The sequence below is a fragment of the Panthera onca genome, chromosome B4 (genome assembly GCF_046562875.1).
Source record: "Panthera onca isolate mPanOnc1 chromosome B4, mPanOnc1 haplotype 2, whole genome shotgun sequence".
Classification (NCBI taxonomy): domain Eukaryota; kingdom Metazoa; phylum Chordata; class Mammalia; order Carnivora; family Felidae; genus Panthera; species Panthera onca.
The window spans coordinates 17133106-17150568 of NC_138345.1; the positions used below are offsets into that span (position 1 = coordinate 17133106).

The 17463-nt window shown below is 39.7% G+C and overlaps 2 protein-coding genes across 5 annotated transcripts in view; one reads left to right on the top strand and one right to left on the bottom strand.

Moving 5' to 3' along the window:
* The window catches only part of NSUN6 (NOP2/Sun RNA methyltransferase 6), a 59835-nt gene extending 54506 nt beyond the window's left edge, over positions 1-5329 (bottom strand). Inside the window, exons 1-3 of one of the 2 annotated variants that reach the window (XM_060659226.3) lie at positions 4775-5329; positions 2623-2778; positions 705-784 (exon numbers count right to left, since the gene is read on the bottom strand). In XM_060659226.3, coding sequence (XP_060515209.2) covers positions 705-784; positions 2623-2778; positions 4775-4849 — 311 coding nt within the window. In that variant the 5' untranslated portion in view covers positions 4850-5329. Of the gene's footprint in view, positions 1-704; positions 785-2622; positions 2779-3307; positions 3637-4774 lie in introns of those variants that run through there. The other variant, XM_060659227.3, reaches the window with a different exon arrangement.
* A 4430-nt stretch (positions 5330-9759) lies between these two features.
* The window catches only part of ARL5B (ARF like GTPase 5B), a 30254-nt gene continuing 22550 nt past the window's right edge, over positions 9760-17463 (top strand). The window contains exon 1 of one of the 3 annotated variants that reach the window (XM_078450379.2): positions 9760-10042. Coding sequence is in view for 1 of the 3 variants with exons in the window: in XM_060659228.3 (XP_060515211.1) it covers positions 10418-10466 (49 nt within the window). In the remaining 2 variants the exon portion in view is untranslated. Of the gene's footprint in view, positions 10047-10109; positions 10467-17463 lie in introns of those variants that run through there. The other 2 variants (XM_060659229.3, XM_060659228.3) reach the window with 2 other exon arrangements.

Here is a 17463-nt window from a genome sequence, read left to right on the forward strand (position 1 = left end):
TATGTTGCTTTGTATTTTTGTGTAGTTCAAAAAAAAAAAGTTTTATATTAGCAGTGGAAGCTCTTTGTTTTTTTGTGTTTTTTTTTTTCAATTTATTTATTTTGAGAGAGAGAGGCAGAATTCTAAGGAGGCTCCACACTGTCATGACATGAGCCGAAAACAAGAGTCAGACACTTAACCAACTGAGCCACCAGGTGCCCCTTTCCTCCTACTTTGTAAGTCACTTCATTTGTTTACTTAAAGTATTAAGAGAATCCACAACTGGGGTGTCTGAGTGGCTCAGACAGTTAAACACCTTACTCTTGATTTCAACTCAGGTCACTATCTCCTGGTTCGTGAGTTCGAGCCTCGTGTTGGGCTCTGGGCTGTCAGGCTCCCAAGCCTGCTTGGGATTCTGCTTCTCCCTCTCTAAATAAATAAACAAACAAATTTAAAAAAAAAACAAAACAGTAGGAGGAAAAACAACCAATCATTGCACCAAATGGACATAAAATGCATTACTTTCAAGGTATTTGGGCCCATTCCTAGTCTTTTTTGTAACATCTCCCACGACACAGTATGAAATTGGCATTTTTGAACTTGTGAATTCTTGTCTATCTATACAAAGTGGCTAATAATACAGAAACTCAGTGTTATCACCCAACAGTAAGAAAAAACCTGTGACAAATTTTTAGAATTTAATTGGAAATGGAAAAGTTACAAACCTAGGTCCAATAATAGGAATAAGTAAGACATCCTGAAGGTCTGGATGTTGAAGAATAGGAACACTTAATCCATTAAATTGCTGTTAAAAATAAACAGAAGTGTGAAGCAATCAATATAACTGATAAATTTCAACTTACAGAGCTTTTCAGTGTCATTATCTAGCAGAACATGAAGCTTGGTTTAGGCTATTCTCACTTTATTCCACATAATACTATGGAACAAAGACTTCAAAACAACTATATTTTCTGTATATTTTATTCTTCTCTATGTCTTCCTAAGGTTCTATTTTGCTTACTGTTTGGTTTTATAAAAGCCAACCCGTATTTACCTTAAATGACTTATTTTGAAAACACATATCCAATATAGAATTGCATGTAGTACTCTTTCAATGAAAAACTCTAAACAGGACATTAAAGATTACGATTAATATTATTTATTATATACAATCAATACGGGATGCCATGTCAGTTTTGGTGAGGAAAAGAAACGCTTTTTGGCAAAAGTTCAGGGTTTTCAGTATCCTCTATCATACTTGGGTCTTCAGACTAGAAGTGGGTGCAGGGCCGGGAGTATAGGTGCTGAGGCCAACTCACACAGTCTCAGGAGAACCAGTTATGTGCATCTCTTCCCAACCGTCTTCCAAAGCCAAACCATTTGACATCCTCACCTATAACGTATGAAGGTTCCAGTTTCTCCACATCCTCACCAGCCAGATGAAATTTACATTATTAAATCCCAATATGGGGCCCAGAGAACTCTGGGGAGACAAAGCACCCACTCTTCCATCATCCCATATGGGACATCTCTTTAGGACACATATGAGTTTTGGATCATGGAAGGAGAAAGAAAATAAAGTCTGAGACCCCTTTCCTGCTAGAAGTAGGTACTGCTCTACCATCAATTTCCTATCTAGTGCTTAGGGGTCAACCTTCTGCCTCACTCTTAACCTTTAAGAGACTCAAAGCCCATCCATAGTCAATGTCTGCCTTATCCTAGATACTAGTTACTAGTAATACTAGATGCTATAGGCCCACTGGACTGGAATACTAGAATATGTAGACTCCGGGAATAGTTTGCTAGAAAAGAAAATAATCTGGATCTGCAGGAGTTATAGACAGTCGTGATGGGCCTCAGAACACTGTCCTACTACCCGAAAACATATACATGACTGCATAAGAGTATTAATTTTAGTTGTTCAGAGGAACTGCTTATATTTTGTTATTTGTTACATTTAGTTGCTTAGAGGAACTGCTTACTGTCATTACTCTCAATAAAATTATCACTATCAATATTCAAAATCGGATTACTTTTTCTACAAGTCTTATTATTACACTAGTTTGGGTCTCATACACTCAGATCCCATAGCGGGTAGTTCTTACACATTTTCTCACAACTTGAAATTTATAAAACTGTTCTTACAGACAATATAACAAACATTCCATTAATCTAATGAGATTAAAGAACAATAAGTAAATCAACATCAGTGATAATTTTCTGAAGATTTCTTAATGTTACATCTTCATTAAACTAATAACACAGCCTATAATAAATATATAAATAAAAGCCCTTTGATTATGCTTGCATCTTACTTTCAATTTACGCACTAATCAGGTAACTTATTACAAAACCAGACTTTTAGGGTTAGAACGGATCTCTTCATATGTATTTTAATGATGAAGCAACTGAGGCCAGATGAGCTGAGTGACCTACTCAGTCACTATAATAAATTCTGAATCACAAGTGCTGGGTTCTAACATTACCTCTAACATTACCACTTAACAACTGAACATTCATGATCTTCGACTTCCTTAGGTGTAAAATTGGAATAGTACATTATGTTCATAGATTTTAGAGAACAGCAACATGACATAGACTGTAGAAATGTCATAGACATAATGACAGAAAATTTGCACATACCTTCCGAAGCTCATCCAACAACAGATTTTTCACATGTTGCACTGAGGCGAGATGTGTGTTTACTCGGACAGTTGTGAACGATGGTGGGTGTGACAAGTGATTTAACAGAGTTTCAAATCTCCTTTCTGCTTCTTGTTTGCCTAGAGCAGATACAACCTGAAAAAGAGGAAAATAACAAGTTAATGTTTCAACGTCCCTTAACAAATGAACTAAAAATTTTAAGAACATGAACACCCATTCGTTCAACTAATGAAAGACTCAACCAACCAAGTTCCCTGTGATGAACTGAAGCTTTACGAGACATGTATTTTCCCATTTTTGTCATCTTTTCTTCTTAATGTTTATTTTTGAGAGGGTATGAGTGGGGGAGGGGCAGAGAGAGAGGGACAAAGGATCTGGAGTGGGATGTGCACTGACACATGAGCCCGATGTGGGGCTCCAACTCAAGAACCACAAGATCATGACCTGAGCTGAAGTCGGACGCGGAACCCACTGAGCCACCCAGGCGCCTCCCATTTCTGTGATCTCTGAATATACCCTGCCCCACAGCATCTTCATAAACCACTTGCCAGCCTACTAACCCACCAGCCTCATAGTATTAGTACTTTCTCTAGTGTATTAAAACTGACCTTTACCTCCAATACTTTTACAAAGTAATGGCTTTTCTTTTCGTAAAATCACTTACAGTTAGCGGGTTTGAGGCAGGGATGGTGTCAAAGACGGACATTTGGATCTTCTTTCATAAAAGCAATATTTATTTTTTTTTAAACCGCTGGGAAAAATTTCTGAATGCCTCTATTTCTCTTAATACGCTCCTTATATTTTAAGTTCTCTGAAATCTAGAGAATGTCTTTTCTCTTTCCATGCTGTCTAATCCCGTAAAATAATCTTTGGAGGGGCGCCTGGGTGGCTCAGTCGGTTGAGCATCCGACTTGGGCTCAGGTCATGATCTCGCAGTCTGTGAGTTCGAGCCCCGCCTCCGGCTCTGTGCTGACAGCTCAGAGCCTGGAGCCTGTTTCAGATTCTGTGTCTCCCTCTCTCTGACCCTCCCCCCCCGTTCATGGTCTGTCTCTCTCTGTCTCAAAAATAAAACGTTAAAATTTTTTTTTAAATAATCTTTGGAAATAAAATGCAGAAATCAAATCTAACAAGTCAGCTTCAGCAATATCTTCACACACGATTAACATTTAGGTGGCTTTACTTTGAACAGAAAAGCAAAGACTTAGAAGTACAAAGTTGCCTAGAGGCCGGATCGTAAAATGTCAAGAGCACAAGCTTGGCAACCAAAGACAGTATTCACGGAGGACTTCTGTGCGAGGCACTGCGAAAAGCACAGAGAATGAGTATTTGTTGAGGACTGTGTGCCAGAACAACGCCAACTGCTTTCTCAGGATTAATATTCCAAAGCAACCTTGTAAGGATGTGTATTTTTAACATCCCCAGTTTTCGCAGAAAAGGAAATTAAGGCTAAGCGCTCTGAAATGATTCGTTCAAAGCACAGAGACACAAACCCAGGACTCGGGACTCCAGATCTGGGTTTTGTCATTGTACCTGAGCTCTTCAGGCTTCAGATCTCAGTCCTGTTACTTCATAGCGGTGTCACTTTGGCCTCTTTGGACCCTCCGTCCTCTCACCTGTTAAAATGGAGGCAATCTCCACCAAAAGAGCGAGCGAGAGAGCGCGAATATTAAGATGTAAAGGTCTGCAAGCCACCTAGCACAACGGGTGGCATTTGAGGCATTAACAGCTTCTAGCATCCCTTTCACCAGACTGCCACACTCCAAGAGTGCAGCTGTGACTTGTCTGCAGGACTTAAGTTCTCGAGAACAGGAATCTTTTTGCGCTCATTTTGCAAGCCCTTCAGTGCCACGCCTACTGCCGGGCACATAACCGCTTTGTTCCCCTCCCTTCTTTCACGTTCCTAAGGGTGGAAACGTATATACCTCATTCACCTCTGATCTCGAAAGCACTAAATCCCTATGGGGAAGATACCGGCCGTTTTTACATTCGGAAAAAACCAGGCAGAAACAACGGTGTCAAGATGAGTTTTCGCTTTAGGCCTCTTTTTTTTTTTTTTTTTTTTTCTATTTCTCCAGAGTGTGTAAATATTTGAGTTTTTGCAAATATCACCTACCAGGTTTATTTGACCTACCTCCTTATTCATAAAACCCTCCTTAAGGTACCTTTCAACCTCAAGTCCCAAAGATATTTTAGGGAAAATAGACATTTTGGCGATAGTTTTGTTCTCCTCCAAGAAAAATGCTGGAAAACGGTGATTTTTCTCTTTCCGAGTGAACAGTGAGCAGCGTGTTGTCAAGTGAGTAACCACCCACACGCGCCGGGACCGCCAGATGGCCAGGAAAATCGCGCCGCTCTTTCCAAGTTATATTCGGCTTTTGCGGAGGTACATCCACGCTTTCTCGAGCGTCGCCAGTTCAGAGCAGCTTCCTCGCCTCCACCACACCCGTCCTTGGTCCTCCTTTAGGGACGCTCACGGAAATCACTGTGAGGCCACGTCACCCACGTTGCAAAAACACCACAAGAAAACTAAAGGGGGGGGGGACGGGGAGACAAAAAACAAACAAACAAACAAAAACCCTGACGGGCGAAACCCTTGCGAACAGGCCTGGGAAAGCGACCCGCACCTGCTCTAGCACGTTCAGCCCTCTGAACCTAATTTCCAAAACCGCGCCCCCCAATTCCTCTGCCGAAAGCCGCTTCCGGCCTGCGTCACTTCCGGCGACGCGGCCCACCCTCCCTGGTTCCCCAATCCGCAGCCGCAAGTTGCCACTACGTCACGTCCCCGGAGTTTCCCAGCGCGGTGGGTGGCGCGTCCACGTGCGGGCGGTTGGATGCAGGGAGGGGCGGCAGCCCGGGGGAGCACCTGGGTCCTGCGCCTGCGGCGGGTGTCAGGGCAGACGAGGAAATGGTGTGGGTTAAGTCGAAGGCTTTGCTGGCCTGAGTAAGTTGAGAGGGCCAATTAGTTACCTGCTGGGTGACCTGCAAAGAGAAAGGCAGTTTATTTGAACCTGTAAGTCACTCTTTGATTTCGGAAACGCATGCTAGTCTGACTTCAGCGATGAATGAACCACGTTATTCAAATTTTCGGAAGCTGGGTTACTGGTGGGTTCATGTCCATGAATGATCAGTTAAAACTTAAAAACCTACACCTAGCATTTACAGTTAGTTGAGTGAGGCTAGCAGTTACCTGTATCATAGTTGATTTATACTTGAAGGCTCTGAGACCCTTGACATAATTTATGTGTTACGGATGAAGTAAAGGATTCAAAAGGAGAAGATACCTAATGAAAGTCAGACATTTTATGATTGAATAGGTAGCTAAAAATAATTGTCTCCTTAGAAAGTCAGGATAAAGACCACAGCCACCTGTCATCTAAAACGAATACCAACTCTTTTCACCATGGTATACTTCAGTAAGTTCATGGGATTTTTCCGTGGCTAAATCATCTAAAAGTTATTAGAAAACATGTCTAGATCGGGCATTTCCAAAGGAATTTTTGCAGCCTGAACATTACAACCCTAGCACCAATAATGGTTGGAATCTGTATTTAGGAGATAAGGGAGAGGAAGGAACGAGTTGGACTAGATTGTAAACTCCACGAGGGTAGAGACTTCATCTCACCACTGCATACCCATTGCCAAAACACGTAATAGGCACTTAAATGTTGAATGACTAGATGAATGGATAGGCATCTATGTGAACTAGAGAATGAAAACTGTTAAAGCGTGTATTTGCTGGAAACTAGTTTACTAGTGAAGCACATATAAACAGTGCTGAGGACTTTTAGACTATCCTTGTCTAGACACTATCGTAGTGACAGGTTGATGAAGATGCCTCTTAGTGTTCTAAACTTGGGTCCAAGACAAACACATACCAAATCTGAAGTTGGCATAGTGCAAACATATTGTCTGAGCAAAGGAAGAGCCCTATAGGAATATACCCATATACGGGTCATTTAGGTTGTATTTGCTTCATGGGATAATATGGCTGCCCATGTGGAGAAGCAAAAAAACTTAGGTACAATCTTATCATCTTAAGTCTTAGTTTGTAGTGCTCCAAAGCTTAACCTTACCAAAAACCAAGCATATTCCAAAATATTCAATTTCATGAAGAAGGTATGAGGGGATTAGGAAAAAAAGTCTAGAAAGGCAGGAAATCTATCAACTCATCTGGAGGCTAAAGTCAAAGTGGACATAATCTTAATAGTGTAGGAGAGTTGTTTGTTTTTGAAAAGTTTCATTCCTAGTTGGCAGAACATGCTGTCCTGAACTCTTCGTTCAAGTCATGCATGCAGTTTATCTTAGTTAACAGTAATAAGTTGAATTCAGTTCCTGCTGTAGCCAACTCTTCTAAGTACTATCTAAATTTGGATAATTAGTTCCTTGTGAGGAACAGTAGTTACAGTTTGTTGCTTTTAATTCCCTAGTTGTTCAATGTTTCATTTTTTCCTGAAATTTTAATTTGTTTTGCTTTATGTACAGTACTTTTATCTTTTTCTTAAAATTTAGTGAACTGGAGAGAAATATTACTGGCATTGGGTTTTAATTAAAGGAAGTTATTTCCAACTAACACTTCAGAAAGTAAGTTATAATCCTAATGACAGTATTATCACGTTCCTTTTTCATGATTTTTTTTTCTTTCATGAATTCAAAATATATTCAAATAGTAACATTTCATAGAACAGTGATACCTTCTTTGGATTAAGGCTACGCTGAAATTAGTTTTTAAAAGTTTTTAAAGGAATGTTTTCAGAAAAAAATTAGCAAAGGTGTTTTTTAAGTTTAAAAAGTGCATTCAGGGGCGCCTGGGTGGCTCAGTCGGTTAAGCGGCCGACTTCGGCTCAGGTCATGATCTCGCAGTCCGTGGGTTCGAGCCCTGCATCTGTGCTGTCAGTACAGAGCCTGGAGCCTGTTTCAGATTCTGTGTCTCCCTCTCTCTGACCCTCCCCTGTTCGTGCTCTGTCTCTCCCTGTCTCAAAAATAAATAAAACGTTAAAACAATTTTTTTTTAAAAAGTGTATTCAAAATATATTTAACAAGTGTATTATTCAAAACTCTTTAGTTTGATTAAATTATTGACAAGTATTCCTACTATAATATATATAATACAAATATACAATATGAACTAAATTGTATCTTTTGTAAAAGATAATACTGGTATGCCAGCATGAGTTCTGTTTAGATAATGCGGAACTCTATTTTTGTTAATCAGTTATATTTGCTTTTTAGTTGTGAGTGGTTTTCTTTTCTTACAGTTAATAAAAATTTCAAATTCCTAAATTGGCAAATAACACTTTCTAATGTGAAAAAATATTTTAAAAATATTTCAGCAGTCCTGGTGTCAGGTAAATTGTAGAGAAAATGATAAAAATTAGAACAGTTCTTTAACATAAAAGTTTCAGACATTTTGGAGCACCTGGCTGGCTCAGTTGACTGAGCAGGCAGCTCTTAATTTGGGGGTTGTGAGTTCGAGCCCCACACTGGGTGTAGATATTACTCTAAAAAAAAAAGTTTCAAACATTTTGAAAGAATAGCACCAATAGAAATATCAACAGCCTTGCTCAAATATATTCATTCCACCACTGAATTAAAAGTGAAAAAATACTTCAAATTTACTTTCTAAAGTATCATTACACCATCATAAAAATATTTAAGAAATAAGTAATTTTTTTCCTCCGAAGCTCTGCAAAAAACAAAACTGCTTTATTTCAGAAACTGTTTCTTGGAGATCCAAAAGCCAGAAAATAGTGGAATGTAGTTTATATATATATATGTGTGTAACAATTTGAGAGGCTAAGTTACAGTATCTGAAGGTTTTTTTATGAATAATGAAACTATGATTAGAAATATCCCTTTAAGCCTGTTTACACAAACACAAAATCATTTATATTGGAGCCAATTCACGATCCTGACAGATAAACTAATTTACATAGGCTCAGTACATACCTTTTCCTCTACATGGGACGTTATAACTTGTCTTTAATATGAGAAAGTTGGAGTACATTATCCCATATAAAAGTCTTCAAGAATCTTTGTGTTTTTTTTGTTTTTAAATTTTTTTAACGTTTATTTATTTTTGAGACAGAGAGTGACAGAGCATGAACGGGGGAGGGTCAGAGAGAGAGAGGGAGACACAGAATCTGAAACAGGCTCCAGGCTCTGAGCTGTCAGCACAGAGCCCCACCCGGGGGCTCGAACTCACGGAGCATGAGATCATGACCTGAGCCCAAGTCGGCCGCTTAACCCACTGAGCCACCCAGGCGCCCCCAAGAATCTTTGAATCATAACCCTAGGAGGATTTCACAAGTCATACATTTCATTTCTCTTTCTACAGCTAAGGAAGGTTTGGCCTGTTAAAAGGCCTTGTTACCTGGGTTAAAATCTACCACCTGATCGAAGTCCAGTTCAATTAAGTTCTCTCCTTTACTGATTTCAGGGGCATTAGGTTTCATGCCAGGTTATGCAGCTTTTAAATTTGTTGGAACTTAACAAGGCAAAGAAGGTGGAATTGTGTAACAGTGTACAATGCAGGGACAGATTGTAGTTACTTGTGTGAGCATATAAGACAGAGATGTTGAATCACTATGTTGTACACTTGACGCCAATGTAACGTCGTGTCAAACAATACTTAAAAAAAATGATTACAAAGTGGAATTGAAACGCTTAAATAGAGAATTGGCTTTTTGACTTAAAAGGTTAGCCAAGAAATAAATTGAATTCAACTCCAGCTGCAGACAGTTCTTCCAAGTATTAAGTTCATAATATACATATTTTTTAAATTCCCTAGTCCAACCTTTTCCTTGACATTTCGGTTTCTTTGATCTAGGACAGCACTTGGAGCTTTTTCCTCTATTTTGTTGAACGGGAGAGATTACTGGGATTCCATTTCAATCAAAGGAAGTTATTTTCAGTTAATGCTTCAGAAAAGTTTTGTTTTGTTTTTTTGATTTGGGCTCCATGAAAATTCCGAATGCGTGGCAACTAGGCGGCTTTAAGTTAATCACACAACCGAACTTTGTGGCTACCGGCAGTCCATGGATCGTCTCCCAAGCAATTCTATTTCGAATTAAGAATCACGTTAGAACACCAAGCTCGCCTGCCTGCCCACGATGACAGCTGCGAGAGAAACACTCCTCGTTTCCGTGCAGTAAAGGGCAACAAACGGCAGCTTTTCGGTTAGAGGAGTTGCAGTTGCCCCTAGATTTAGACGGGGGAGGGCGCACTTGCCCAACAGCAGAGACTCAAGAACTGGAACGTGACAAAAGCTTACAAAACGCGACGAGTTTAAGAGCTCACCTAGGGAAACTCCCGACTCCCACGACCCCTAACCTCCCACTCCGCGGGCAGTTTGAAGCCCGCCCCCCGGAAGTGAAACCGAAGGAAACGCCACGTCGAAAGCGTGGGTAAACGCAAGCGCGCCGACGTCAGTCAGCGTCCTTCCGGCGATGGGTGGTCGGGAATCGGGAGGGGAGGCGGAGCGGAGGCGGGGCTTGGGGCTGGTAGAGGCTCTGGTGGGTAGGTGGGTTCAGACCGAGGGTACTACGGGTCGGCGTTGGGCTCAGTTGGCTCGAAACAAAGGACTATCCGGTAGGGACTCGGCGCGGTGCCTTCTGACCGGTAGCTGAGCGGCCGATCGAGGCTTCTTGGCCAGCCAGTGCCGTCGCCGCGCGGTCTCAGTAGGCTTCTCCTCGGTTCCCTACAGCCAGCGCCGTGGTGGGGGGCCCGGCGCAGCGGCACCTGCTGCTGAGGGACCCCGCGGCCCGCCCAGGTGCTCATGATGGGGCTGATCTTCGCTAAACTGTGGAGCCTCTTCTGTAACCAAGGTGAGAAGGATGGAGCTGCGCAACGGCTTGACTGCTAGGAGGAGAGTCTGGCCGCCTTAGGGGACAGCCGGAGGCTGGGCTGTCGGTGGACAGAGGCGCAGAGAAGTGCTTTTCCCGAGGGGGCGGGTAGAAAGTCGGTATTTTAGGCTGGGAGAAGGTGCAGGAGGGACAGGGTTTGTGGGAGAAGTGAGGAGTGAAAAGAGGAGTCTTTTGGGATCCCAGAGTCCAAACTAAGAATTTTTGGATTTCAGCAAAGCAAAGCGAAAAGCACCTAGTGATACCTGGAGGCATTTTGCAGGCCTGTTCTATCTCTAGTTAAGCATCCCGTGTCTTGCCCCATGAGTGTGCGCCCAGAAACCTATCAACTTTTTTTTTGTTTTAATTATTATTACTGGTGCTACTTTGTTTACCGCCCAGTTCTTTAAGCCGGTGTGCCTTCACGTTCTGATTTCGCCTGCTCCATCAGACTTGGGAATGAGTTGTCTCGTGAGATACACGGGTTTCCGGAAATCTGCATCCCAAACCCTTTATTTTCCTTTCTTAGGTATTAGAGAACTAAATGCTTTTGGTTCTGTATAGGAGGTTGTGTGTCCATAATTAGTCTGGGACAGGTTATGAGACATGTGGAAGTTGGAAGTCCAAAGGGCCAAGAAGTTGTAAAACCTGTTCTGAGTCAGAAAGAATGAGATGTGATGTCTTCTGAAGAGAGAAAACACCCAGACCAAAAAAAAAAAAAAAAAAGGGGGGGGGGTGCTGATAATAGGTAAAGTCTTAGCCATTCTTTGAACAGAATGCTTTTCTTAGCAATTGGAACTACTTTTTAAATTCAGTTTCGTTTTCTGTTTAATACCCAGACATAATAAAAACCAGTGTTTTATAATGATACCAACTGTTACTGCTCACGTGGGTTTTTTTTTCCTGGATTTGAGAAGTGGAGAGAATGAAATGGCTTTAGTTCACTTGTTCCATAGTTGAGAACACTAGTCTTTTCCAAGATTATAAGTGAATGTATACACACACACACACACATACATGCAATTACGTTTATGTTTGCAGTTACCACAGATATCACATTTCAGGTAATTTCAGAGTGCTCGGAATTTAATTCTTTAACGATATCATCTGTACATTTAACATGTGATTTTTTTTTTCAGCAGTTTATATTTTCCAGTCCTTGTTACTTGAGTTCACTGCTATATGTAAAGCAGCATTTTAAGACATGCTAAAGACTATAAAGGTCAACCCAGTTATAGCCTGCCTATCTTTTCGCGTAGTTTAAGAAACAAAACAGTACCAAAGTCTTTGTTTCTCCTTGTGTAACCCATCCTATTCCTCTTCTCCACTGTTTTATTATTATTATTTAATTAATCATTTACTTATCGGACCTTCCTTAATCAGACTAGTGGGGAATGGAGGGTGTAGGGGAAAGATTTAGGAGATGAGGAAAAGCATTCATAGGCTGCTTCAAGTCCCAGAATTTGTCAGGCCTCCGCAATCCCCATTACTACTTAGAATTTTTCTTTTCCTTTAACTTCCCTGTTGAAAATTTAGAGCTAGTGGTCCTCCTGTCATTTTATACTCACTCATTCATGCAACTGACATTTAGTCATGGGCCATAAGCCAGTCTTCAATTAGGCATAGCAGATAGGAAGGCGAAAAACAGAAACGGTAACACAGTTAACTTGTTCCCAAAGTACTCAAAGATCAGTCAGTGAGACCTATGGGGGAAAATGCAGTGCGGTAAATTGTTTAACAATGTATAAAAGTGTGGTGATGATTGCCAAGAAGTAAGTGATTAATTTTTTCTCAAGTGGTTCCTGGAAGACTACGGGAAAAGGTATACTTGTACTTTAATGTAAGTAGGAGTTTAGAGGGCATGCTAAGTAGACTGAGTAGAAGGGGCATATTATTCTAGGCTGAAGGACTAATAATATGCAAATGGGAGAGGAATCAAATACTTTGGTACATTGAAGGAAGCTGAAAATAGTTTAGTTTGGCAGTATCTTAGTTTGCCTGTGGGGAGTTAGAGATGAGGCTGGAGAGGTAGCCCCTGGAGCCAGATCACAGAGGGCCTTGTGTGTGGACCAACTAAGACATTAAACTGTATGTACAGAGCAAGCCATGGGAGCCATTGAAGTGTTTGCTCGTTTTATGTTATTTTTTAAGCAGGGGAATAATGTGAACAGACTGCTGCTTTAGTCCTGTATTTTTTACTTTCTGTATCAACAACACTGACAGTCTCAGCATTTTCCATTTTCACCACTGTCATACAACTAATCCAGAGATACTCAAATGACTCAATCTTGGTTGAGTGTTAGAATAAATAAGCCCAAGGCTGTACCTTAGACCAGTTAGATGAGAATGCGGCAGAGTATCCTGGGCATCAATGCCTAGGTGATTCATATTTGCAGCCAGGGTTGAGAACTACATATCTTACTTTAAGGACTCCTTTCCCTTGTCTTTTTTTTTTTTTTTTTTTTTCCTTCCAGTATTTGCCTCCCATCTTTTTTTCCTGTAGCATTTTACAACACAAAGCATCTTCTCTTAAATTTGATATCTTTCTGGGAATAAGTACGCTAAAGCGTGTTTGACTAAATGAAACTATGACAAAGTACACAGGTTCAGCAATTTGTGCTAGAATACATTACTGGGATGCAGTTATCAATGAAGGAAGTAATTTCAAATCGGATTATCTTACAGACTTGTGTATATATCTCTTTCGGTAAACACTTCCATATTTTTGAATAGTATGCCTATGTGGAAACTTGAAGCATTATCATTTGTCCTTTGAGATGTAATGGACATAGATTGTATTAGTTTCGGGTGTACTAAGCATTTGTCTTATTATGGTAGAAGAGCTCTTAAGGCCCTTTTCCCTTATCATCCCAATACAGTGTTTTGGTTTGATACGCACTGTCTTTTCATTTTTAGTGATTGCAAAATTTAGTCGCTCCTGAGCCACGGTGTAGGTTTCCCTTTTTCCTATAACTTTTTCCCCCTAAAGTAAATAATTACAACATCCCATTGCTTTAGTTTACTTTGTATGTTTGACTAAGTCCTTTCATTCCATCCCAAAACTCCCCATACAAGTTTCCCCATAATACACTCAGTCACATGATTTAGCCTTCCTCGAAGCTCCCTCAGTATTCCCTCCTGCTCCAAACTGCTCTTGCTTCCCTCTGCCTGCTACACAGCTGTGCTGGATTCGTCTTTACAGTCATTCCAGGAATTGCCTTTGCTTTTCTGTTTTATTAGGACTTATGTCTTTCTTGCTTTCCTCTTATTTATGAAGCACATCCTACAGAAATGTCCTGCGAAGTGTCCAAAGCAGTCACTTTTTTTGCGATTCCAAATGCATGAAAATGTAGTAAGTCTGTCCTGAAAATGTATTTGTCCTCATTTTTGATTTATAATTGGGCTGAATATAAAATTCTGAGTCGGAAAACCTTTCTTTCAGAAGGTATTTGAAGATATTGTCATTGTCCTCTAGCTTCTAGTGTTGTCGAGGAGACCAGTATCGTTCCTCCTCTGATCTGTTTTCTCTTTCTCTTTCTAGTGGACTCTTGGACTTTTCTGATCTTCCCTGGCGTTTTTATTTTTTATTCTATTTTTTTAAGTTTATTTACTTACTTTGAGAGCGAGAGAGGGGGAGAGAGAATCCCAAGCAGGCTCCATGCTGTGAGCATGGAGGCGGATGCAGGGCTCAAATCCATGAACTGTTAGATTATGACCTGAGCCGAAATCAAGAGTCCAATGTGCGCTTAACCGACTGAGGCCCCCCAGGAGGCCTGTCCCTGGTATTTTTCAATTTGAAATGCACATGCCTTGTTATATGTCTTTTTTGGTTCACTGTGCTAGGCCCTCTGGACCTTTCCAACATAAAGTTGGACGTTTTAAGGTCTAAGAATTTTTTTTTTTTTTTTTTTTTTAATTTCTCTTAGGATTTCTTCCTCTACTCTTTTGGAAATATTACCGATCGTATTGTGCTACTTGATTATCAAGTATTCTTTTCCATTTTACTGTCTTTTCTTTTTTTTTTCTCCCAGTTCTGTTTTCTGGGATATTTCCTTTGTCTTCCAGTCTTCATATTGAGTATTTTGGTTCTGCTATCATATTTTTAATTTATAAAAACCTTTTATTTGCTGAATGTTAACTCCAATCGCTTTTATGGCATTGTTTCATAATACTGTGTCTTCCAAGTTTCTCTGAAGTTTTCTTCTCCCTAATTTTCTGTTTCTGCTTCTGTTTGCATTAGCCTTTCCCACTGGAGGCTTTTCCCTTAGATCTGTTATCATTTCATCACGTGCATAGACCACAGTTTGTTTATTCATTTGCATCATGACTAGTTGTAATAATACGTGAATAGTCTAATGACTTTTTGTAGACATGTTTTCATTTCTTTTAGGTAAATGTATAGAAGTGCAATTTTATTTAAGTATATGTATAAATTTATTCAAAAAAATTTTAATGTGCTTTTAGTTTTGAGAGAGACGGAGACAGAGCATGAGTGGAGGAGGGGCAGAGAGGGAGGGAGACACAGAATCCGAAACGGGCTTCAGGCTCCAAGCTGTCAGCTCGGGCCTTGAACTCACAAACCGCGAGATCATGACCTGAGCCGAAGTCAGACTGACCCACCCAGATGCCCCTAAAGTTTATTTATTTTGAGAGAGAGAGAGAAAGCATGAGCAGAGGAGGGGCAGAGAGAGAGAATCCCAAGCAAGCTCAGCAGTTATCAGCACCAAGCCCTATGTGGGGCTCAAACCCATGAACCCTGAGATCATGACCTGAGCCGAAATCCAGAGTTGGATGCTTAACTGACTGAGCCATCCAGGCACCCCTAGAAGTGCAATTTTTAAGTCATAGAGTAGATATGTGATTAGTTTTATAAGAAACTATTAGATTGTTTTCCAGAGTGTTAAACCATTTTTATACTCTCACCAGCAGTGTTTGAGACTTCTTTTAACATCCTCACCAACATTTGATGTCACCAGTCTTTTTAATTTTAGTTATTTTGTTGGATGAATAGTGATACCTCATTTTGGTTTTAATTTGCATTTCTCTGATGACTTTTGGGTATTAATGTGCTTTTTTCATGTGCTGACTGAACATTTGGATTTCTTTTGCAGAACGTTCAAATCCTTTCCCATTAAATTTTTTTTCTTTAAAAAAATTATATATAATTATTTATATCATCTGGAATTGAGACCTTTGTTAGATATGTTTTGTGAATATTTTATCCCAGTGTTTGGCTTACTTATTCATTTTCTTAATGGGGAGTTTTTGCTAAGTGGAAATTTTTAATTTTGGTGAAACCTGATTTTTTTTTCAACTTTTTTTTTTTTTTAAATTGTTGTTGCTTTCTGTGTACTGTTCCTTTCACCTACAAGCTTTGGCTTTTATGCTTAGGGCTGTGAGCCATCTCAAGTTATTTTGCAGTTATGACGCAAGTATAGGGGGTTAGAATTCATTATTATTATTATTATTATTTTTACATGGATATCTGCTTGTTCTAGCATAATTTACTTGAAGACTTTCCTTTCCCAATGGATTGCTTTAGAGCCTTTGTCAAAAGACTGGGAGTCTTCTCTCTGGACATCCCTCTTCCATTGATCTGTATGCCCATCCCAAAGCCATACTACACAATCTTGATTATTGTCCTACTTCTCTGTAAATTTTGAAGTCTGATAGTGTCAGTCCTCCAACATGTTTGTTAATCTTTTCAAAGATTTTAATTTTCACTGTTGTTTTCTGGTTTTTATGTTACTAATTCCTGCTTCGTACTTCCTTTCATCTACTTACTTTGGGTTTACTTTAATTCCCCCACCCTTATGAAGACGGTGTGTGTCATTGTTCTTGTCCCTTTTTCCATTCACATGTAACAATTTTTTAAAGTTTATTTACGTACTTTGAGAGAGAGAGGGAAAGCGCAAATGGGAAGGGGGCAGAGAGAGGGGCAGAGAGATTCTCCAGCAGGCTCCGTGGGTCAGTGCAGAGCCCAACTAGGGTGGCAGAGTCATGAACTATGAGATCATGACCTGAGCCAAGATCAAGAGTCAGATGTTTAGCCCACTGAGCCACCCAGGCTCCCCATATATATAACGTTTTAAAGCCATAAGAACTTCCTAAGAAGTGTGTTAGCTTCATTCCACAAATTTTAATATGCTGTATGTCATTCAGTTTCAAAGGTTTTAATTATTTTGTTTGTGATTTCTTCTTTGACTTATGGATTATTTATAAGTGTTTAGTTTTCAAATATTTATTTTTCTAAATAGCTCATTATTGGTTCCTAACTTAATTCCATTGTTGTCAGAAGTATCCTCTGTAAGATTTCCATCTTTTGTCAGTCTTATTGAGGCTTTTTTATAGTCTATCCAAATGATCTCTTTGGTGCATGCACCCTTTGTGCCTGAAAGAAATATGTAATCTGCAATTGTGTGCAATACTCTATAAATGTTTATTCGGTTATGGTGGTTGTTAGCATTGTTCCGATATTCTGTATCTTAATGTGTATTTCTGCCAGAGAGCATAGGGTGTGATCTTGTGATTTTTTTTAATGTAGTATGAAACTCTGTCTCTTTTAATTGGAATGTTTGGGCAAATTTATCAATATGGTATGATTTATGGTACAGTCAGATATTAAGGTGCACTATTTTATTATTTCTTCTTTGTCCCATCTACATTTGTTATGTTTTGTTGTTTCTCTATTCCTCCTTTCCCACTTTGCATTAATGGTTTGTTTTTTTATTTTTAGAATTCCATTTTATTTACTGGCTTTTTCAGTGATCCTTTTGCATTCTTTTTATGGTCCTTCTAGGAATTGATTACAACATGCATTGTTACCTTTTCTCAATCTACTTAGTAATGTAACACTTGTAAAGTGTGAGAAATAGTATGGTTATACTCTCTCTTCCCCTAGTCCTATATAACCATACGGGTTATATGCTATATGTATGGTATCTACATTAGTTATAAATTATACAGTACAGTGTTTTAATTT